This window comes from Ovis aries, chromosome 10, assembly GCF_016772045.2.
Source record: "Ovis aries strain OAR_USU_Benz2616 breed Rambouillet chromosome 10, ARS-UI_Ramb_v3.0, whole genome shotgun sequence".
In the NCBI taxonomy this organism is placed as follows: Eukaryota; Metazoa; Chordata; class Mammalia; order Artiodactyla; family Bovidae; genus Ovis; species Ovis aries.
Genome location: NC_056063.1, coordinates 31419560 through 31443532, shown reverse-complemented (window position 1 = coordinate 31443532; position 23973 = coordinate 31419560). Strand labels below are relative to the sequence as shown.

General features: G+C 43.3%; 1 protein-coding gene across 6 annotated transcripts in view; it reads left to right on the top strand.

Moving 5' to 3' along the window:
- Window positions 1-23973, top strand: part of MTUS2 (microtubule associated scaffold protein 2) — a 383566-nt gene that overhangs the window by 233532 nt on the left and 126061 nt on the right. For all 6 annotated transcript variants that reach the window (XM_042254839.2, XM_042254838.2, XM_042254840.2 and 3 more), the window contains one exon: window positions 5902-6063. In XM_042254839.2, coding sequence (XP_042110773.1) covers window positions 5902-6063 — 162 coding nt within the window. The remainder of the gene's footprint in view (window positions 1-5901; window positions 6064-23973) is intronic.

Genomic DNA, 23973 nt, shown 5'->3' with positions numbered 1-23973 from the left:
GTTCCCTGGGGGGATGGCTTAGGTTGCAAAAACAAAGGTTAAGAAAATAATAGTAATAAAGGAGGGTGGGGGCTATTGTGCAGCAGAAAGAAATGTTTAGACGTTCCCTCTTGCCCAGCCTCTCCACTTACAGTGATGTCCCCTCCTTTACCCTTGAGTTCCTCCTGCTCCTGTGTTTCTTTCATAACTGATGGCAGTTAGAGATGATCTTGTTTATCTGTACCTGTTTGGGTCTGGGTGTCCCCCCACTGAAATATAAGTGGTGTGAAGACACGACCGTATCTGTCAAGTGCCCCTTGCCCGGGGCAGAGCCTCCCACAGAGTCTTGATCTTCTTCATTTAGGCAAAGATACATCTTTGCTGAAATGATAAGCTAGCGGGTTTACCTTAGCACTTCGGTGAGAAATAAAGCATACACCTGAGTTAAAATATGCAGGAGGCAGGAAATAAAACATTCAGTTGGTACTTTAATAATTAAACTAAATTTTGCTGCCAAGTGATAAATACGGCTAAGTCAATGAAATATGCATCAGTGAGGCAGTCGTGCAGCCAGAACATTATACAACTTGATTGCTTGGGATTGTTTAAAAAAATCAGGGAAGATGAATCATTATAATACAGATAAATACTCAGAATCAAAGAAAGATGTTTCTTCAAGTTTGGCTGTAATGCCTTCATGGTATTAATAACAGATTTGTTATTTTTCTACAGTCTTCCCAACCTCATTCTAGTCTGGTTGGTGTTCATCTCTCGATCCATTCTTTTCTTCTTTTAGAGCTCAGCTTCAGCTATCCACATTCCCGGTAAATGATGTAGGGATGTGGATCGGAAGCCCTGGCTGCAGTCATGGTCCGAATCACCCTCTGGAACGGGCTGGGGGGACACACTCATCACTCTGCGCGGTGTTCTCAGGGCTCCCGTAAATCTGCACTTCCTCCTCCTGGTGTCTCAGCTCCTTCCAGGGACTTTCATTCCTTCAGTGCCGCCTTGTCTGGCCTCAATTTTCACACGTCCTCCTTTGTCCGTGGTGCAGGCCCAGATCTGCTCAGACTCATCATCCGTGTATGCTCATCCACTGCAGGAGACTCTGGCTGGTTGAGAATGGGATGGCTCATTACATGCGTGGGCCACTCCCACTGGCTGGGTCCTCAGGAGCACCTCTGGCTCACCCAGGCATGGTTCATTTCCAGGTGCTTTCTCCTCTTATCGAGCAGTGGTTTGATTATCTGCATTGTTGTCAAATACTAGAGCAGTTACAAATTCAGCAGCTCTTTGCAAATTCAGAGGACTTGTCATTTACTGAATAAAGTGTCTATACGTGAACTGTGAACTTCCTGATGTTCAAGCTGGTTTTAGAAAAGGCAGAGGAACCAGAGATCAAATTGCCAACATCCGCTGGATCATGGGAAAAGCAAGAGAGGTCCAGAAAAACATCTATTTCTGCTTGATTGACTATGCCAAAGCCTTTGACTCTGTGGATCACAATCAACTGTGGAAAATTCTGAAAGAGATGGGAATACAGACCACCTGACCTGCCTCTTGAGAAATCTGTATGCAGGTCAGGAAGCAACAGTTAGAACTGGACATGGAACAACAGACTGATTCCAAATAGGAAAAGGAGTATGTCAAGGCTGTATATTGTCACCCTGCTTATTTAACTTCTATGCAGAGTACATCATAAGAAACGCTGGACTGGCAGAAACACAAGCTGGAATCAAGATTGCCAGGAGAAATATCAATAACCTCAGATATGCAGATGACACCACCCTTATGGCAGAAAGTGAAGAGGAACTAAAAAGCCTTTTGATGAAAGTGAAAGTGGAGAGTGAAAAAGTTGGCTTAAAGCTCAACATTCAGAAAACGAAGATCATGGCATCGGGTCCCATCACTTCTTGGGAAATAGATGGGGAAACAGTAGAAACAGTGTCAGACTTTATTTTGGGGGGCTCCAAAATCACTGCAGATGGTGACTGCAGCCATGAAATTAAAAGACACTTACTCCTTAGAAGAAAAGTTATGACCAACCTAGGTAGCATATTCAAAAGCAGAGACATTACTTTGCCGACTAAGGTCCGTCTAGTCAAGGCTATGGTTTTTCCTGTGGTCATGTATGGATGTGAGAGTTGGACTGTGAAGAAGGCTGAGCACCGAAGAATTGATGCTTTTGAACTGTGGTGTTGGAGAAGACTCTTGAGAGTCCCTTGGACTTCAAGGAGAGCCAACCAGTCCATTCTGAAGGAGATCAGCCCTGGGATTTCTTTGGAAGGAATGATGCTAAAGCTGAAGCTCCAGTACTTTGGCCACCTCATGTGAAGAGTTGACTCATTGGAAAAGACTCTGATGCTGGGAGGGATTATGGGTAGGAGGAGAAGGGGACGACAGAGGATGAGATGACTGGATGGCATCACCAACTCAATGGACGTGAGTCTGAGTGAACTCCGGAGTTGGTGATGGAGAGGGAGGCCTGGCATGCTGCGATTCATGGGGTCACAAAGAGTCAGACACGACTGAGCAAATGAACTGAACTGAACTGAACCGAACTGAAGTGCTGGTCAACTTCAACTGGTTTTCAAAGAGGGGTATTGTTTACTGGCAGCTGTCTCCCACAATAATGGACAAGAAGGGAGTTCAGTTTTATTTTATTATATTATCTTGTTTCATTTTATTTTTTGGTAATTCAAGGCTTTTCTCAAAGGGGATTACAAAGCTTCCTTGACACTTCATACTTCAAACAGATGAATTACTTCCCAGCCTGGATAACAGCCGAATTTCCAAATTGAGAGTTCACTGAATTATAAATTTCATATAAGAGAATAATGCCAAGCACAGAAGGATTTGATAAAAGGACATTTGAACTTGGCAAATGATACAAAATATTCCTCTTCTTAAGAGTATTTAATAAATTGTTAAATAAAAGGTGCTTATGAAAGATTTGATGTTCACCTTCCAGTGCCATTTTCAGTAGGTAGATTATTCTGGCAGTATGTCAGCAGGAGGCTGAATGTTAGCTAAATTCCATGTGAATTTAGTGATGCTGAACATTTTTTCATGCCTCTGTTGGCCATCTATATGTTTTCTATGTAAAAATGTCTATTCAGCACCTCTGCCTATTTTTAATAGGGTTGTTGTATGAGTTTTTTAAATATATTTTAGATATCAACCCATTATTGGATATATTATTTGCAAATATCTTCTCCCATTTAGTAGGTTGTCTCCTAATTTCATTACAGAAGCTTTCTAGTTTGATATAATCTTGTTTGCTTATTTTTACTTTTGTTTCCCTTTCCTGAAGAGACGTTTCTAGACCGATACTGTGAAGACCAATGTCACAGGGTGCGTACTGCCTGTGTTTTCTTCTAGGAGTTTCATGGCTTCAGGTCTTATATTCAGGTCTTTAATCCATTTTGACCTGATTTTTGCGTACTGAGTGGCAGTGGTCTGGTTTCATTTTTTCTGCTCCTGTGCTTACTTTTAAATCTGAAATTCAGGGTACAGTGTACCTCCTTTCAGTGGAGTTTCATCATTTTTGTACTGTGTGTGAATCAGATGTATTTCCTACCCCTGTCTTTTGTTGTTTTTGTTTAGTCCCTAAGTCGTGTCTGACTCCTTGCAACCCCAAAGACTGCAGCATGCCAGGCTTCCCGGTCCTTCACCATCTCCCAGAGTTTGCTCAAACTCATGTCCATTGAGTCATTGATGCCATCCAACCATCTCATCCTTTGTCACCACCTTCTCCTCCTGCCCTCAATCTTTCCCAACATCAGGATCTTTTCCAATAAGTTGACTTTTTGCATCAGTTGGCCAAAGAGTTAGAGCTTCAGCATCAGTCTTTCCAGTGAATATTCAGGGTTGATTTCATTTAGGATGGACTGGTTGGATCTCCTTGCAGTCCAAGGGACTCTCAAGAGTCTTCTCTAACACCACAGTTCAGAAGCATCAATTCTTCAGCACTCAGCTTCTTTATGATCCAACTCTCACATCCGTACATGACTACTGGAAAAACCATAGCTTTGACAACATGGACCTTTGTTGGGACAGTGATAGCCCTGTTTAGAACTATTTAAAACCTTACACAGGACCTTCAGAGAACTATAGGGCATAGGTTCTGTGTTAGGAAATAGCAGTCTTTATTCTTTCTTCCTAAATACTTCCTAAATATTTCACTTATTTTAAACAGACTTTCAGGTCTTCAGAGGGAGGAAAGCAGCCATCTCTTACTTTGAGGGGTTAAATTAAACTCCTGAACATTCGAACACTAAAACCATTTTAATAATGTTATCATTTTGATGCAGGCCCTATCTGCATAGAATGTTAGGGCTATCCTTTTAAAATGATGGAAACAAAAACTTTAATCTTTCACTACAGTTATGTATATATCTTCCAGCTGTCAGTGTGTATTTTCCGTGGTAGACAGTCACGTTCCTAACTGGATAGTTTTCATCCCAACAGGCAGCAATCTCAATATATTCAGGCTTTCTATTTAATTTGGTAGATTAGTCTTTGCAGCTGTTACTCAGAGGTGCATTTAGAAGATTTGTCCTTTAATAGGAATAGATGGTGGTGTCATTGTCTTTAAGAGATTACAGATGTAGCCAGTGTAGTAGGTTTGAAAATTTATAGAGGAGAAAAAATGGGCCACGACCATTCTGGCATTTAAATCTGACACAAATCCCAGTATGCCCTGTCTTCAGAGCAGCCCATCATAAAGAAGCTATTCTGTAGACACAGAGCCTGTTTCTATGTTGAATAGAAAACTGCAATGACCGATAGACATCTTCTGCCTTTGCAATAAACTGGGCCGTCATGCAGGATCCTCTTCATTTGATGCTGTTGCTGTTGTTTAGGCACTCGGTCGTGTCCGACTCTCTGCACCCCATGGACTGTAGCCTGCCAGGCTCCTCTGTCCTTGGGATTTTCCAGCCAAGAATCCTGCAGTGGGTTGCCATTTCCTTTTCCAGGGGATCTTCCAGACCTAGGGATGGAATTTGCATCTCCTGCATCGACAGGCAGGTTCTTTACCACTGAGCCACTAGGGTAGCACCCTGAGTCCGATGAGGCCTCGGCTCGTCAGATCAAAAGCTTCATGAATTTCAAAGGGATTCTCTGCCTGCATGCTTCTCACCCATCTCCCGTCATCCCAAAGCCCTTATTCTGAAGATGAAGTGAGCCGGGTTTCAGGGAGCCCTGAGTCCTCTTCTGGACCAGTGGTGTACGTGTGTGTGTGCTTACTCTTGTCTCCTCCGGGACACTTACACTGGTTTTCAGAACACTGTTGCTCGTCCTCTGACACTTATAAAATGAATGCTTATCATATGTGTGTACAGCTTGTTGTTTAGTTGCTCAAGTCATGTCTGACTCTTTTGTGATCCTATGGACTATCACCCACCAGGCTCCTCTGTCCATGGGATTTTCCAGGCAAGAATACTAGAGTGGGTTGCCATTTCCTTCTCCAGGGACTCTTCCTGACCCAGGGATCAAACCTGTGTCTCCTGCATTGGCAGGTGGGTTCTTTACCACTGAACCATCTGGGAAGCCTGTGTATGCAGCTGCACATCCAGAAAAGCAAATTGTGTGTGCATGTGTGTGTGTGTGTGTGTGTGTGTGTGTGTGTGTGTGTGTGTGTGTGTGTGTGTGTAAAATCTTCAGTGGAGCGAAGCTCTTCTTGGCTTTGGTAGAACCTGTGGCGTGTGGGTTTGGAGGACAGACTTCCCTGCAGTGACTGAAGGCAACTCTTTTTCCACATCTCATCCCAGAGAAATGCTTTTCAAGGCCACTCGTCAGGAGTTGGGTCAAGTTCTGATGCAGGTGGAGGCATCAGGGATAGATTGGTGGTGGTGCCCAGCAAGGGAGTCCATCCGTTTTTCATGACGCTGTCATTAACGCACTGTCTGCCTCCTGCAGGTTCAGCCTTTGGAACTGAAGACCAGCCGCCTCTGAAGGCAGCTCTCCCTGCCAAAGACACACCCAAGGGCGCCGGCCGGGCAGCCCCTCCAGCTTCCTCCAGCGTGACAGCACCCCGCAGGAGTTTGCTTCCGGCACCGAAATCCACATCCACACCGGCTGGTAAGACTCGTGCTGCAGAGAAACTGCAGTGGAGAGCTTTTTCTGCATTAAAGTCTTCTGAGAGTCTCTGGGTACATCAGCTGTTTAGATGGGATGACAGATGTCTTTCCGATGGCTTTTAATATTAGTGATAATAATAGTACCACGATTTTCAAGGCACTTTCATCTATTCCTGTGTTTAAATTCTCTAAACTCCTTCTTATTCCTCCTAGTGACTGGTAACCCATCAAATCACAGTTTCCATTGCAAAAAAAAAAAAAAATTAAAAAGGGTCAAGCTCATTTAGGCGGATTTTGCTTAGGGAAGCAGGTGCTGATGAAATCTATCACTAGAAGGATGGTAGGAGCTAGCTGCAGACTCTGCACCCTGGGAGTGAGTACTTGATCCCCGGGGAGACACTGCTGCCTCGACAGGGATGCAGGGTTTCCATCCCCCTGCTAGTTCCAGGCTGGTGCTGTCCAAGCCAGGATGCAGGGATCAGCAGCTACGGCAGAAGGCTGGCTCCAAGTCATGCTGTGCTTGCCGTGTCCAGGCCAGCAAAGCCGATGCCCCTCCTGACCTGGGAAGCTAGTGACAGACGCAGGGGACTCAGCTGATGTAAAGGTGTGACACGTGAAGGTGCTTGTGAGCAGCTGAAGCTGCTGGATGTGGCCCCTGCCTGCCTTCTCCCCCCATGTCTCACGCATGCATGTTTGCCTTCAGGATGTCCAAGCATCCAGCATGTGGCTTAGCCTCCCATCTTCTGCACTACATGTAGGAAGATACTGAGAGTGAGGGAGCCTGGGTGTTGAGCCTGAATCCACGTTAGATGGTTCACATCTGAGAGTGTTCATTCCTCCATATTATTCTTCTATGCTCCTGTGCTCATGTACCAGCGATATGTACACAAAGATGGGCCTGGTTCCTGAAAGTAAAATTGCATTGTACCTATTTTTTTTCTTTTATGTGGACCATTTTTAAAGTCTGTTGAATGTGTTGCAATACTACTTATGTTTTATGTGGGTTTTTTTTTTTTTGGCCAAGAGGCATGTGGGATCTTAGCGTCCTGACCAGGGGTCAAACCCACATCCCCTGCTTTAGAAGGCAAAGTCTTAACCACTGGACAACCAGGGAAGTCCTGTACATTTTTCTACATGTCGCTTTCCTGAGGCACGTCATAGAGCTGCCCTCAAAGTCAGTGCATGGCTGTTTTTCACTGGCTGCCTAGTGTGGATATACCATGATCTATTCAGACATTCCCCCACCGGCAGGCATTCACTTCGTAACTGGCGTTTGCTGCTATAACCGATGCTTCAGTACATGTCCTTGAACATGAACCGGTGACATTCTACAAGATTGATCTCCAGGAGTGGGATGGCTGTGCTTGATGCGCTAATGGATATGACTGGATTCCTTTTCAAAGGCTTCATTTCCACCCATATCGCTGATAAGAATAGATACTTACTAGTTAAAAAAAATTTTGTCCCTTTAATGGGAGTGAAATTATATTTCAGTGTTATTTTAATTTGCATTTCCCTGACCACTTCATTGGAGCATCACCTCATAATCCCCTCTGGTAACACATAAATTGACCTGTTTGGTTTTGTTATTCCTCCGTGGAGGGAAATCCCCCAGGGACAGTGACCTCATCCCATTTATTTAGCCCAGTATCCCTGATCCTGCAGTCGCCTCAGTGCCTAACTCCCCGTGGTTACTTAGCATCCATCCGGATGAGTCAGCAAATCAGTGAATGAATGTCACACGACCTTTGACTCTCTTTTGGTTCCAGTTTCTTAATAAGTTTGGTTGGGGTTTAAATAGAAAATAACTAGACAAGCCTACAGTGAGTTAAAATACAGTTGTTGAATAAATCCTGTAGACCTGTGTTTATCAAATTTTAGAGCCTCAGAACCACCTGTAGAGCTTGTTAGAAAAGATTACTGGCTCTCGTCCTGAGTGACTTATTCAGTGGGTCTGGGGTGGAGCCTCAGAAATAGCATTTATAATAAATTCCTGGGCTTCCCAGGTGGCTCAGTGGTAAAGAATCTGCCTGCCAATGTTCAATCCCTGGGTCAGGAAGATCCTCTGGAGAAGGAAATGGCACCCACTCCAATATCCTTGCCTGGGAAATCCCATGGACAGAGTAGCCTGGTGGGCTACAGTCCATGGGGTCACAAAGAGCACACGGCTGAGCGCACAGCATATAACTTAATACACATAAGGCTCTGCGTTTGATTTTCCAAAGACATAAAACTTCTTATCCATTTTCCCATTATTGACATAAGGAGGCAGTGTTAAGGTGTTTAGAACAAGAGTTAACCACCACCATTTGCTAGATGGAGGACCCCACCCCAGCCTCTGTGTAAACCCTTGGCTGTGGTCCCTGTGAAATGGACTTATCCGGGGAAAGTGTGGATTGGGAAAATAGAGCAGAAGATGAGAGATTTCAAGACATTCTTTTCTAACTTTCTTCTTACTCCAGCAGCTCATTTAATAACAATTTAAAAATTATGATTAAAAGATACATTTTATTACTGAATTTTAACTTTGCATTTATCCTATAGGTATGAATTTTTCATTTAAATAAAATGTAGTTCCTAATACCAAATCAGCTTTCCCTTTGCCTTGTTCTGTCATCAGACTAATTAAAAAGCAGAAGGCAGGCATGCAAATTACAGTTAAATTCCAAATAATTGGGTTTCTTGGGACTGTGGGGTATTTGGGTTATTCTAATTGCTTGGGTAACACCAACCCTTGTTTTAACTCATGCTGGTATCTCTAAACTGTGATGTGCTGCTTCTTTCCCTTGGTGATTCCAGGCTGATGATGGTAAGGTCTTGTGTCTTTGGGTCATCTGTTCAATTACTGTCATCCATGACTTTAGATGCAACATGTACCCACAGTAGAACATACCCTGGGAATGCTTGGGCTGTTCCTTTTAACCTAGATTTCTGATGTGAGTTTTTTCTGTGAGTGACTTTTTTCTGGTTTGTTTATTCAGGAAACATTTAAACACTTGCTTTAAGCCTTAGATGACTTAGATTCAAGAATAATTAGAACAGTCACAATAAGGTAAACAGAATTGTACCCTAATAATTAGAGTATCCCCTGGACAGCAAGGAGATTAAACAAGTAAATTCTAAAGGAAGTCAACCCTGAATATTCACTGGAAGGACTGATGCTGAAGCTGAAGTGTCTGGCCACCTGGTGCAAAGAACAGACCCAGCTGAGAAGCCCCTGATGCTGGGAAAGATTGAAGGCAGGAGAAGAAGGGGACAACAGAGGATGAGATGGTCGGATGGCATCACTGACTCAGCTGACACGAGTTTGAGCAAACTCGGGGAAATAGTGAAGCACAGGGAAGCCTGCTGTGCTGATGTCCATGGGGTCGGAGAGTTGGACACAACTGAGTGACTGAACAACAACAATTGGAGCGAGAACAAGAGGTCTGTAATCTTGTCAGCTGGCTGTCAGTTAATTCCAGCAGGCCAGGAAGTCATCGTGGATGGGTGAAGAGGGACTTCCCCGGTGGTCCGGTTGCTCAGATTCTGTCCTCCCAGTGCAGGAGGCCCAGGCTCTATCCCTGGTCAGGGCACTAGACCCCACACGCCACAGCTAAGACCCTGTGTGCTGCAGCTAGACTCAGTGCAGCTGAAATAAATCAATATTTTTTAAAAAAGATGGGTTAAGAAACAAATGACCCAAAAAAGTTTAAATATAATAGACTTTTTAAATCACTTGATCACTTTCTCTTTATTTGTTTAATCATTTTCTAATTTGTTTATTTTTTAAACACTTTCTGATTTCAGCAAAGATACAAGGTAGCATGCAGTAAAGGGCCCAGAATAACAGATGCACAAGGATTAAAAATACAAGTAATAAAAAAGAGAAGAGCCTGATAAAACTGGGCTCAGCGCTTCCTGGCTGCAAGAGCAAAAGAAAAAGCATAATTAGGGGGGAAAAAATAGAGTGTGGCACTTTATCAGAACAGAGAACTGGTTTTTTAGCACAAATGTGTATGCACGATTTTAATTCTGTGAATTTTTAAAAAATTACATTGAACAACATAATGGACAACTTTAATAGTATATTTTTAAGCATATCTTTTCTGATAATAAAATAATTGAAATAGTTTAAAATTTGGGAATAAGGAAGGCCTTCCTCAACATGATATAAAACCTGGAAACCTTAAAAAAAAAGATTTAACTATATACAAATTTTAAATTGTCTGCAATAATGAACATCATAGAATTAAGAAGGTTGATAAACTGAATGAAAATGCTGAAACAAAGTTTTAATATGAAAATCAATAGAAAAAATACAACTTAATTTGAAAAATAGGTAAAATATATGAATGGGTGACTTAGACAATAGAACAAAGTGGTCAGTGGCCATAAATATATGAAAAGATGTTCAAATTCACTTAAAACCTATATACCTAATGTCTGTGCTGTGCGGCTTAGGCTTTCTTACTCAGATGGAAGCCAGTTAATCACATTTTATTGAAATAACTGTCATTGAAAAATAAAGGTTGAGATTGAGTCTTCCTTTTTTTAAATTAACTTATTTTAATTGGGAGTTAATTACTTCACAGTATTGTGATGGTTTTTGCCATACATCAGTATGAATCAGCCATAGTAGACATGTGTCCGCCGGATCCTGAAGCTGCCCCCCCCCACCTCCTTCCCCACCCCATCACTCCAGGTTGTCACACAGCACGGGCTTTGGGTGCCCTGCATCATTCATCAAACTCCCGCTGGCTGGCAGTGTATATGTTTCAATGCTCTTCTCTCAAATCATCCCACCCTCTCCTTCTCCCACTGAGTCCAAAAGTCTGTTCCTTACATCTGTGTCTCCTTTGCTGCCCTGCATGTAGGATCGTCGGTCCCATCTTTCTAGATACCATATGTATATGTTAGGCTTCATCTTTCTCTTTCTGACTTACTTCACTCTATACAATAGGCGTTAGGTCCGTCCACCTCCTTAGGACTGAGACAGTGACTCTTCTTTCTGGGACAATGCTAGTTATGCACACACAGCACCCTGATCCCCTACAATCCATTCTGGATTCTGTCCATGTCCCTCCTTTCCCTGGGCTTTCAGTCATAAGCTGAGAACTCATAACACTGTACTGAGCAAGGTCTACTCCCAGAATATCATCTTCCTATAAGTTAATAATGATCTTTGCTTCCTTGACATCAGTATGATGACAAAGAAAACTGTCACGGATTTAGTGCTAATTTTTTTTTTTTTTTAAAGTACGGAACACCCTCTCCATTGCTATATAAAGAGAAGAATTTTAGAAACTTAACCTTAGTCTTTCAATGACTCTCTGTCTCTGAATTTTCATGGAAAGCTGTTCTGTTGTTCGTATGTCAAATACCACATCTCACCAGGATGTTGATCTACGTAATTTTGCACGAATATTCAGGCTTTACCCATTGACTTTTCTAACTGGTCTGCAGTTGTTGTAGCAAATGGGAGAATATTTTCAGTTGAAGTGTTGATCTGATGATTGACTACTTCTTGGTCAATATGCCTTCTGATTGTATCATGTTGACATGATGTGTTATGGAAAGTAAAATTCGTTTATTCAGACTCAGCTGTATAGAAGGATTTCGCATGGCTATGCAGAAAACGAACAGCTGATGTCTTATTGTTTCGGTTACTCTCCCCCTAAGGGAAAAATTCCCTGGGAATAGTGAGGCTGTTGCTTTATGGGTACAGAAGCTCCACTTGCATCACAAAAATTATTTTTACTTCTTTAAGATTTTAAAATTTAAAAAAAAAATAAATAAAAATAAAAATTAAAAAAAAAAAGCAGGTTACTATTTCTGTATTAAAATCACAGATGTAGGTGGTTTTTGGCGTGTGTGTGCTCAGTTGCGTCCAACTCTTTGCAGCCCCACGGACTATAGCCCCCCAGGTTCCTCTGTCCATGGAGTTTTCCAGGCAAGAATACTGGAGTGGATTGCCATTTCCTCCTCCAGGGGATCTTCCCAACCCAAGAATCGAACCTGCATCTCTTGCATCTCCTGCATTGGCAGGCGGGTTCTTCACCACTGCATCACCTGAGAATTCCTATTTCTGGGTATACTATCGCCTTCCCTGGTGGCTCAAATGGTAAAGAATCTGCTTGCAATACAGGAGACCCGGATTTGATCCCTGAGTTGGGAAGATCCCCCAGAGAAGGGAATGGCAACCCACTCCAGTATGCTTGCTTGGAGAATTCCATGGGCAGAGGAGCCTGGTGAGCTACAATCCATAGGGTTGCAAAGAGTCAGACACAACTGACAGACTAACATTTTCTTCTTTCTTCATAGTGTAAAAATACCAGTAGCGTGTCTGCACCGTCAGAATGTGTTTACCGAGCACTTAGATGTTCTGAGTTCTGTAAACAGCCTGCTCTAATATGTTCTCCTCACCCACCCTCTAGTCTGGCCAAGCATCATCACCCCTCTCTGGACACATCTAAATAAAGAGACTCAGTAAGAACTTGCTGAGACAAAATATGCAACTTCAGGACAAGACAGGACAGGTAAAGGGCTCGCTTTGCCATGGCATCTTGGATCTGGATGCTGGGGGCTTGTTCTTACCATAGCAGGTGATGTATGCTCCTTTAATGGAGACGACTCTGAGAGGCTGTTATTGTTCTGACGGTGAGAGGGTCATGGCACCTCACAGTGTGGAAGCCCATGCTGACCCGGGTGTGGGACCTGCAGGGGACAAGTTCAGAGCAATTAGGTTGCGCTGGGCTCTTCAGTACAGGGGGTGTTATCACTTCATGTTGGCTGTGTTCTCCCTGTGATGGGGTCCCCATGGTTCCCCCAGCTTTAGCTCATCAGTCCTCGTGAAGCCAACAGAGGGACCTGCAATGGCTTGAGGGTGGAGGAGTTTATAGGAGAGCAGAAGTGTTAGAAAGAACATTAGTGGGAGAAAAATAAAGGTGATAAGTTTGAGACCTGTTCTTGAGGGTGGAGGAGTTTATAGGAGAGCAGAAGTGTTAGAAAGAACATTAGTGGGAGAAAAATAAAGGTGATACGTTTGAGACCTGTTCCTTTGCATGAGGTCCCAGAGACAGGAAAATATGGCGGGATGATGGATGGAGTGACTATCCATTGCATGGTTCAGAGGATGGTGTTTGTGGGTGTCCTAGAAGGCCTGTTTGCTGTTCTTTCTGGCCAGAAGTGGGTGAGGAGCTTCCTCACCCGTCTCAGTGGCCAGAAGGCCCTGTGAGTCCCATGCTGTGACCCCAGAGTCCAGCTCAGTCACTCTGGGGTCGGGGGCAAAGTCAGGGGAGCTGTGGACGGGCATCCATTCATTCCATGGAGATTTCGAGAGCACCTTCTCTGAGTTGAGCTCTGTGTTGGATGCTGGGGGACATCAAGTGAATGGGACAGACACAGTCCTTTTTTCTATAGAGCTGCTGGTGTCACAGGAGAAAAAAGCATAAAACTCATCCTTACACATGTGTTTAATTATGGTTATGCTGAGTGTAACAGGCTTCCCCAGTGGCTCAGCAGTAAAAAATGTACCTACAGTGCAGGAGATACAGGAGACTTGGGTTCGATCCCTAGGTTGGGTTGATTCCCTGGAGTGGGAAATGGCAACCCACTGCAGTGTTTTTGCCTGGGAATCCCTTGGACAGAGGAGCTTGAAGGGCTGTAGTCCACAGGGTCGCAAAGAGTCGGACAGGACTGGTGGACACACACACGCTGAGTGTACAGTGGAGGCGTATTTAACAGACCTAACGTAGTGTGCGAAAAGCATGCAGGAAAGACCTAACCAGTCAGTCCAAGTTGCCAGGCGGCAGGAGTGGGGACGGTGTTCTGTGCAGGTGACCATGTAGATTCCCTCTTTGTAAATATTAGAGGTTCCCCAGTCTCCCTCAAAGTCTTGAACCTAGGAGGCTGACCACTAGATGCCTTGTTAATTTGAAAACGTGCAGCCTCCTCTCCCCTTTCAGCCCTTTTATGAAAGAACTGGAAAGCTGGTAAAAAGACAGGGTCAAAAATTAAAAAGTACAGAAAATTTATAACTGCTTCCTCAGTCACTAATTTTACTGGTGGCCCCCCCCTTCATCATCACACAAGCATTGCCCCTTAGGTGGTTCACTGGGACAGTTTGATTTTGTGTGTGGACACTTGAGTTTAAAGCTCTGATAACCTCATCCTCTGGGCAGTTTAGTGGCCTCGGGGGCTATTTAAAAATTATCATCAAAGTGTCACAGAATGATCCAGGTAATGGACAAGATATATTTCTCTTAATCTGCTGTTTCTTTCATGGAAGCATGGATGATATTTTTGATGATTTGGGAGGTGCAATGGGACACACCCATCGTTACCACCGAGAATTTACAAAATGCCGCAACTCACTTGCTATTAAGCCCCCTGTAGGCTGGTGTGAAACCTGGAATGATGTGGTGGCCCCTCCAAAGTGGGACAGAAAATGCTAACTCTCACTTAAGAGTATATGCACGTATTGCGTCTCAAAGGTTGCACACCTGGTATTGTGCCCACTCTGCTTGTCAGCCTCCAAGAGCTATGGGAGCTGGGCCAGCAGTAATTAGTGCCAATGGTCCTGTGGAGCTGCTGACATTTATGTGCCTCAGAACTCTGCCTCCTGAACTGTAAATGCATTGTTATGCAAAATGCTTCCACACTGTAGCCCCATCTCTTAGCCTGATGAGCACGGCACTTTTACTTACATGTCAGTGTTTAAAACTTTCCAGTTCTCTCCAGATTTGTACGTTTTACCAGCTACCTTATGCTGATGAAATGCTAAATACCCTGTTTACTGTCTTTGGATGATGACGTTGGGGGGAGCTAGGAAAAATGAAAATATAATAAGAAAGAAACAAATGCCAGCCATTCCTTCTCTAAGATAACTGGCAAAACATCACACATTTCTTGGACATTGCAGAGTCTTCGTGTGTTCATCTTTGATCCATCGATCAGCCCATTTGTGTCAAGAACTATTTCAGGCCACACACTTTGTTATCAGTAATCTCTCCAGCAGCTGTTCAGAGTCTAAAGCCCATGGTGGACGTGAGAAGCCAGTGTGAGACTACCAGACGCAGGAATATGAAACACAGAGTCCCCCAGTCTTAGAAGCAGCTCTGACTGTTGAACAACCCACATGGCAGGTTGATGGGGATGAATGAGAGCAGAATAAGTAATGTGGCAGAGAAGACTGAACGCCGAAGAATCGATGCTTTTGAGCTGTGGTGTTGGAGAAGACTCTTGAGAGTCCCTTGGACTGCAAGGAGATCCAAGCAGTCCATTCTGAAGGAGATCAGCCCTGGGAGTTCATCAGAAGGACTGATGCTGAAGCTGAACTTCGTTCTGTAGTCCTGGCATGCTGCAGTCCGTGGGGTCACAAAGAGTCAGACATGACTTAGCAACTGAGCAACACCAGTGTGACAGTACCCTGCTGTGTATCCAAGCTTGACAATGGCTGAACTGATGTCATGGTTCATGGATGAACAACTAGAATAATAATTGCCAGCATTTTTTGAGTACTTACTGAATGCTTGCCAGACCCACCATCTCATTGCATCCTTACTTCTTATGATGTGCTGGTACTATTCTTAACCTTATTTTATAGATTAGGAAACTGTGGATTAGAGAGATTAAGTCATTTTCTGAGGGTAATGAAACCAGATTTCTGGGTTGACTTCAAGCCTGGGAATCTAGCTGCAAAACTTTTATTTTATCACCATAGCTTCTATTTTATAGTGGCTAGTGTCTCAATTGTGAGTTATCATTTACCACGTTGGTAGTTTACATTTTGAAGAAAAAGGTGAATATTATTATAAAGATGATCATAACATAGGCTGTAAAAAAGAGCACAGTTATAGTACAATAGTCCTTACAGTCACGTGAATTCCTGACATTTTGAAACCACTTCTTATTTTCCTTTTTTCATTTCTTTTCCAGTATCTGTTTCTCCCCACATAATAAACAGGCATGACGTCCTAAGTGAGTAACGAGAAATCACTTTCACACAGAAATAAAATGAGTAAAGCTGTTCCTGTGATGGATTTGTGGGAGGAAAATAATCCAGTTCTCCTGGGGAATCAAGACTCTGCATGATCTGTTAGGTCCTGAGAAACTGTGAATAAGTAAAGCATGGTGGGAAAGGTGCTTTGATTTTTTGAAACTGCCTAAATAGAAATTGGGTTTTATTTACTGTGGCAGTTTTAGTTAGGTAAGTTCAAATGAAAGGAATGGTCTGAATTATTTGTCTTATTCTATCCAGTAATTTACTTTCCCATTAATTCAAGAATACAATAAAATTGTGCCTTTCAGAGCAAGCATTTCCCCCATACAAACATGATCTACTTAGTATTAAAAGTGCCCAAATGAAAATATTAAGAATTCCCTGGTGCCTCCTGACGGGTGGGAGGGACGTCCAAGCGGGAGGAGCTATATATATACCTAGAGCTAGCTCACTTCGTTGCACAGTGGAAACTAACACAACATGGCAAAGCAGCTATACCCCAATTTAGAGAAAAAGGAAACCAGGAGTCAGAGGGGAGGAAACGATGAGCAACATTTTAAGAAAATTTCCCTCAGCTGCAGGACTGGAACAGCCTACCAGGTGCCCAGCGTAATGAATGAAAACAGACCCTCACAGGACGGGCACATTATGAGATTTCATAAGACTGGGGAAAAGACGAGGTACCAAGGTTGAACTTTAGAGTAGTACCTAACTTTCCCAAAGCATCCCTGAAAACTAAAAGAAAGATACCTTCTCAATCCCCAGGGGAAAGATTGCCGCCTCAGAATTCTGGGTTTAGTCAAGTGACCAACTGTAAGAAGAAATTTGCAGCCAAAGTGGGGTGTGTGAATTTCAGAGGTAAGGTTCTAGGTGATCCAAGGTGCAGGGTGATACTCAGGTTTCCTGATTAAAGGTGCCTGGCAGGAGTTGTTGTTCAGTCGCTAAGGCATGTCCTGACTCTTAGTGACCCTGTGGTCTGTAGCCTACCAGATTCCCCTGTCCTCTACCATCTCCTGGAGTTTGCTCAGATTCATGTCCGTTGAGTCAATGATGCAATCTAACTATCTCATCCTCTGCCACCCTTCTTGTTTTGCCTTTACTCTCTCCCAGCATCAGGGTCTTTTCTAATAAGTCACCTCTTCACATCAGTGGCCAAAGTGTTGGAGCTTCAGCATCAGTCCTTCCAATGAATATTCAGGGTTGATTTCCTTTAGGATTGACTGGTTTGATATCCTTGCTGTCCAAGGAACTCTCGAGAGTCTTCTCCAGCACCACAACTCGAAAGCATCAATTTTTTTGGTGCTTATCCTTCTTTATTGGAGAAGGCAATGGCAACCCACTCCAGTACTCTTGCCTGGAAAATCCCATGGATGGAGGAACCTGGTAGGCTGCAGTCCATGGGGTTACTAAGAGTCGGACACGACTGAGCAACTTCACTTTCACTTTTCATTTTCATACATTGGAGAAGGAAATGGCAACGCACCCCAGTACTCTTGCCTGGAGAATCCCAGGGATGGAGGAGCCTGGTAGGCTGCTGTCTATGGGGTTGCACAGAGTTGGACATGACTGGAGTGACTTAGCAGCAGCAGCAGCCGTAGCAGCCTTCTTTATGGTCCAACTTTCACATCCGTACATGACTACTGGGAAGACCCTAGAAAGAGTGGCAGTTGTTTAACTACTGAAAGGCTGGGATGTCAAATGAGTTGCTCATGGGACCATGGACATTTCCCAGCTTGATGGCAGGACCTGAGGTAAGAGGAAGACCATGTCTAGGAGTAAGTGAAAGTCAGTAACTATTGTTGTAGTGATAGCAAGGAACAGTGTTAGAGTATATAAGCCAAAAGTTAGGAACCTCCAAGGAAAAGGAGTTTTACACCAGCGTAGCAGCTTCAAGTTCCAGTGGCAGGGTGCTGGGTGGTTTGAAAGATAAGCTGGCTGAGGAGGTGAGGACCATTTGAGAAATTTACTCTGAAAGATTGAGGACAGTTGTGGGTGGTAGTGGTTTAGTCACTCAGTTGTATCTGACTCTTTCAATCCCATGGACTGTAGCCCACCAGGCTCCTCTGTTCATGAGATTCTCCAGGCAAGAATCCTGGAGTGGGTTGCCATTTCCTTCTCCAGGGGATCTTCCAGACCCAGCAATCAAACCTAGGTCTCCCGCATTACAGACAGATTCTTCACTGTCTGAACCACCAGGGAAATCCATACTTGGGGATTATAAAACTTTTAAATAGATATGATATTTTCCCCCAAACTTCACTCCTCCATTCTTTTATTTTTACCTTTTCACAACAGTCTTCAGAATTAAATTATCCCTGCTCTTATCCCAGGAAATAATTAGATCTCTGTTACAAGTCTGATTGTTGTAGGTCTTTATTTGAGCCCAGAAATCTTCTTTATTCTACTTTGAATTTCCACTTCCCTCACACATGCAATAAAGGGTGGAGGAAATGGAATGAACCTTTAATAGTTTCAATCTAGCCTCATTTCAGGTATATTTAGATTGTTTCCCTCATTAACTCCATTTTCCACCAACATCAGATATTTCTGTTGATTTTTTAAAATTACTATTGGCATGGGGATTCCCCGGTCATCCAGTGGTTAAGACTCTGAGAGCCCACTGCAGTGGGCATGGATTCGATCCTAAGTCAGGGAACGAAGATTCTGCAAGCCAAGAGTTGCAGTAAAAAAATATATTACTATTCACAGCTAAAACCTGTTTCTTTCTCTTATCTCTGCAACCCCTCTGGAGTCTTCTCTCACCACCCCCCCATTTATTTATAACTCATCCAGCTTCCTCTTTTATTTGTTGTGTTTTTATCTAGATAATATTTCCTTTCTTCATCCCATTCAGTCCCTATAAATCTTCCCTTGAAATGGTCCCTCATTCTATCCGTCTCCTAAGTGACAACAAAACCCCTGCTTCCTGGTTACATCGTTCACGTTTTCCCATTCGCCTTCTGCAGTTCTATTGCCTGATAATCGTACCTTGCATCGTTGTCACATTTACCTTTCATTTTTCTTCCTGTTCCTCTTAATCTTCCTAACGGGGCCTTTCATGACATCTGGGCCCGGTCTGTTGGGCTAGGAGAATTAGAATTAGCCCCATTAGTTCCACTTTCACAAGTGGATAGAATGAGAAGGTTAGACAGTTAGAGCATAAAGTCTCTGGCTGTGCATGTTTCTTTATCCTTTTTGTTTCTTATCTTTTCTTACTTCTACTGAGATTTATTTTCAGGGATTGGTGGCCCATTATGTGTGAGGTTAGGAGCCTGTGAAAATTCCCTTTGATTTTTTTTTCTTGATGTGCTCATTTTATTAAAATATATATATATATGTAATGTTTTTCTTTTTATGAAAAAATATATAGAGCGTTTTTCTAACCATTATCTGTAATCGAATTTTTCTTTTCATTTTGATGTGCTCCCTGAGGATTCTGAATTAAACATTGTCATTCGTCATCACATTTTTAGGAGCACAGCCTCGTGCTCCTCCACCGGTCTTGGATTGGGGGGCTCTGGTCCTGGGCTCAGGTGGACTTGACGTTAAGCGTCCGTGATGAGCAGGTTGTAAGAAAACACAAGGTGGGTCTTGGAGCAGCACGTGGTGGAGTCTTGCACATGGAAGGCCCGTGTCCAGAAGCTGAGCTCACATGCTCGTCTTTCCTCTACCAAGGAGCAGTGTCCAGGAGCTTTGCCAGGGAGCTCCTTTCTACCCAAGCCTTTGGGAGGCTGTTTGCTGATCTGTTTATGGTGAAACGCTTTAGGGAGTGTCTGGAAGTAGGTGACTGTTGTCAGTGACTGTCAGTTTCAAATGAAACTCTCCTCTGAGACTGGAGGGAGACCAGCATTTCTTTCCCCACTGCCGCCTTCTTCTGCAAACCGCACCCCCTCTGCAAGAGCTGCAGTGACAGGGTTCTGGACTTTGCATACACACAGCTGTGTGGGGTAAGGGGCAGAGTGGGGCAGAGTTGAGGGGTGGGAAGGCAGATGCCTGTCCAAAGTCCAACCAGGGGGCAAGAGCCTTTATAGATGGAGGGGGGGGCTGCAGGCAGAAACAGCACAGTCAGCTCTGACAGTCATCTTGAAATTGGTCACTGGGGGTCTGACCAGCGTCATCTTGTTTTAAGTGCAATTAGCCTTCAGTTCCAGGGCCAGCATGCTCCCATTTCCTTGAGGCCGGTTCTCAGAATTGTTACAGCTTATGTCATGGCTACAGTCTAGTCATTATGCAGTTGGCCTCCACCTGGTGGGGGTTTCAGTACCTATGAGACAGCTCACGGCACATGGCTCAGAATCTTATCTATGGCTCTTGAGAAGGTCCTAAAGGTCCTTGGCTATGCCTACAGACTAAACTATCATTATTTGGTCTCCTGTGACTGTTTTCCTCTGTTTCTGCATGTTCTCACTTCTCTGATTAAACTTACTCTTTGGCCAAAGTTTTTCCACAGACAGAAGACAGGCAGAGGACATGGGGCAGGGGATGGGATGCGGGGGCAAAGACCACAGGGTCCTGCTCCATTTCAGTAGGTACTCTGGGATCTTCCAGAGTAAAAAGAAAGTTTACAGTGTACTTAAAAATTATTTACTCTGAGTCCAGATTGCAAGAAAATTGGAAAAGCCACTGTATTCTTGACTAATTGCCCTAATTTTCTGTGCCATCAAGAGTTCCCTGAACCACAGAGGAATTTTCTCGGCAGCTCTGTGTTCCTACAGGGACAGGATCATGAAACTTTCGATCAAAGTTATGCTTGTGGAATTGTTTGTACTCAGCTGGTTGCTTTCCTTATTTCTTCATAGAGCAGACAAATTATTTTCATTTTGTTTTTGGTTTCATAGCTTTTGATATTTATTATAAAAACAATGTATGAGATCTTCATTAAAAGTGGAAATAATGCAGAAGCACATGAGAACAAAAAGTAAAATTCCCTTGATCCTACTGCTCAGAAGTAGTATCCATTATCAAAAATATTTTAAAACTAGTAATATTTTAACCTGGCTTAAAACTCAATATTCAGAAAACTAAGATCATGGTATTTGGTTCCATCACTTCATGAAAGGGAAAAAGTGAAAGCAGTGACAGATTTTATTTTCTTGGGCTCTTAAATCACTGTGCACAATGACTGCAGCCATGAAATTAAAAGACTGTTGCTCTTAGGAAAAAAAAAACAATGACAAACCTAGACAGTGCATTAAAAAGCAGAGCCATCACTTGCTGACAAAGGTCTGTCTAGTCAAAGCTATGGTTTTTCCAGTAGTCATGTACGGATGTGAGAGTTGGACCATAGAGAGGGCTCAGCACCAAAGAAGGTGATGCATTCGAATTGTGGTGTTAGAGAAGACTCCTGAGAGTCCCTTGGACTACAAGGAGATAAAACCAGTCAATCCTAAAGAAATCAACCCTGAATATTCATTGAAAGGACTGTTGCTGAAGCTCCAGTACTTTGGACACCTGATGCAAAGAGCTGACTCATTGGAAAAGAACCTGATGCTGGGAAAGATTGAAGGCGAAAGAAGAAGGGGACAACAGAGGATGAGTAGGTTGGATAGCATCACCAACTCGATGGACATGAATTTGAGCAAACTCCCAGACATAGTGGAGGACAGGGACGTCTGGTGTGCTGCAGTCCATGGGGTCAAAGTGTTGAGCATGACTTAGTGACTAAACAACCACAACAAAACTAGGGAACAGTCTTTCAGAAATTTTTATATATTTACAGCTGTGTGTGTTAGTTGCTCAGGCGTGTCTGACTCTTTGCGACCCCATGGACTGTAGCACCCCAGGCTTCTCTGTCCATGGGATTCTCCAGACAAGAATATTGGAGTGGATTGCCATACCCTTCTCCAGAGGATTTTCCCAATCCAGGGAATGAACCCTGGTCTCCTGCATTGCAGGCAGATTCTTTACTGTTTGAGCTATGAGGATGTCCCATTTACAGCTGTAATATAGATAATATCTCTGTGTATTAAAAATGGGATAATACTGTGCATACTATTCAACAGATAGCTTTTTAATTTATTTCTCGTGAACATCTTTCCATGCCAGTATACTATAAAGCAGTCTCATTGTTTTTATTGGTGGCATAGTGCTACCTCATATGAACATACGAGAGTTTATTTAACTATAGTTTATTCCCCATGTGCATTTTGGTTATTTTCATGTCTTTATCATTGTGAATGATGTATGAAGTGTCTTTGAACATACATCTTTTCACACTTGTATTCCAAAGAGAGATCTGTTGAAGCAGAATTGCTGAGTCAAGTCTATCAATGTTTAAATTTTTGATAGAAGCTGCCAGAGAGCATTCCATGAAGGCTGGATGAAAAGTATTGAAACTCTGAATAAATATTTATGTTTTGTTTCCCTTCAAAGTGTTGTGTTTAGCTCACACTTTGGCCTTTAACACTTTCCTTCTGAGCTCCCAGGAGTCTGGGTGACTTTCTGTGTTACTTGAAACCTAAGATCTGAGCAGAGGGAGGGAGAGTGAGATGAGCCACAAATTGGATCCTCCTTGGGGTGGGTGTGGCTTCAGTGGAGTGGCATGGGGGCTGGGCTTTCAGGTCCCCCGAGGGTCCAGCCTCCTGTAGCCCCTAAATACCTTGGATTGAGCTGTCTTGAAAAGATCCCAATAGGAAATGGAGGGGACAGTGGGCATTGACTGAATGGCCGTGCTGTCCAGGGCAGGATGCATTATCTGGCTGAAGTTTATATTCTAGTGGGGAAGGTAGACAGTAAGCAGATAGATTCGTGGATCTGTTTTGGATGGTGCTAAGTGATGCAAAGAAGAATGAAGCAGGTAAGGGGAGGGTGTCAGGTGGCAGGATGGCTGTTTTACCTTTTGTGCCAGGCACTGCCTCCCTGGAGACTGTTGGCTGTGCCAGGACCTGAATGAGCAGGTGAGTGAACCGAGCTCAAGGCTCGTGGAGGCACATTCCATGCAGAAGGAATGTGCACTCAAGAGAATGTGCCTGCAATGGGAGGAAGTTCAGCAAGCTTGAGCACCAGCAAGGTGTAGGAGGAAGAGCAGGAGGCAAGTGGACATGGAGGGAGGGGGCGAAACAGGCCCAACTGGGTCAGGAGAAGCAGGAGCTCAGTCAGGTCAGAAAAGTAGAGAGAGGTTGGTTGCAAATACCTGCCTTTCTCTGCAGAGCCCGGAAATGACTCCCCAATCATGTGTATGGGTGCATGCACACACACACACACACGTGCATACGCTTGCATACACACATGCATATAAATAATCTCAAACAGTGCTTTTAAAGCTGTAAGGGAAAGTTGACATATTTGGACATATTGAAAATTTTAAAATACAGTACAACAAAAGGTACTATAAATAAGTTGTAAAAAGTAAAACGTGGAAAAGGCAAAGGATTAATATCTAGGATAAATGAAGAATTCTTACACATCAATAAGAAAAATGGGTGAAGGGTTTAATGAGGCAATTTTCAAATGCATATGACCAATTTTAAAAGATTCCAAGCATTTGGCAAAAAATCAAAAAGACGGAGACTTCAGTGTCAGTGGGGCATGGGACGTGTACAAAGAACTGGTCTCCCACATTTGGTTGGGAATGTCAATTAGCAGCTTTGGGTGGAGGACAACTGGGCTATGTCTGGCGATACTGCAAATGAGCAGACTCTTAATCTGGCAAAAGCGTATCAGTGCATTTATTCTGTAAAGAGGCCAATACATGCTTACAAAGAAACAAGTAGAAAACTGTTTACATAGCACATTTATCTTTTTTAATAGCTGACGCTTGCAAACACTCTAAATGCTCATCACTGGAGGATGGGTAAATTATAGTGTTTCTTTGCCCCTTAATATGATGTGACATGTTTAAAAGATCTATAAATGTGCTGATATGAAAAGGATCTTGAAAAGTGTGGGTAGGTAAAAAGAAATCGCAGTATGCGATTCATTTAATTAATT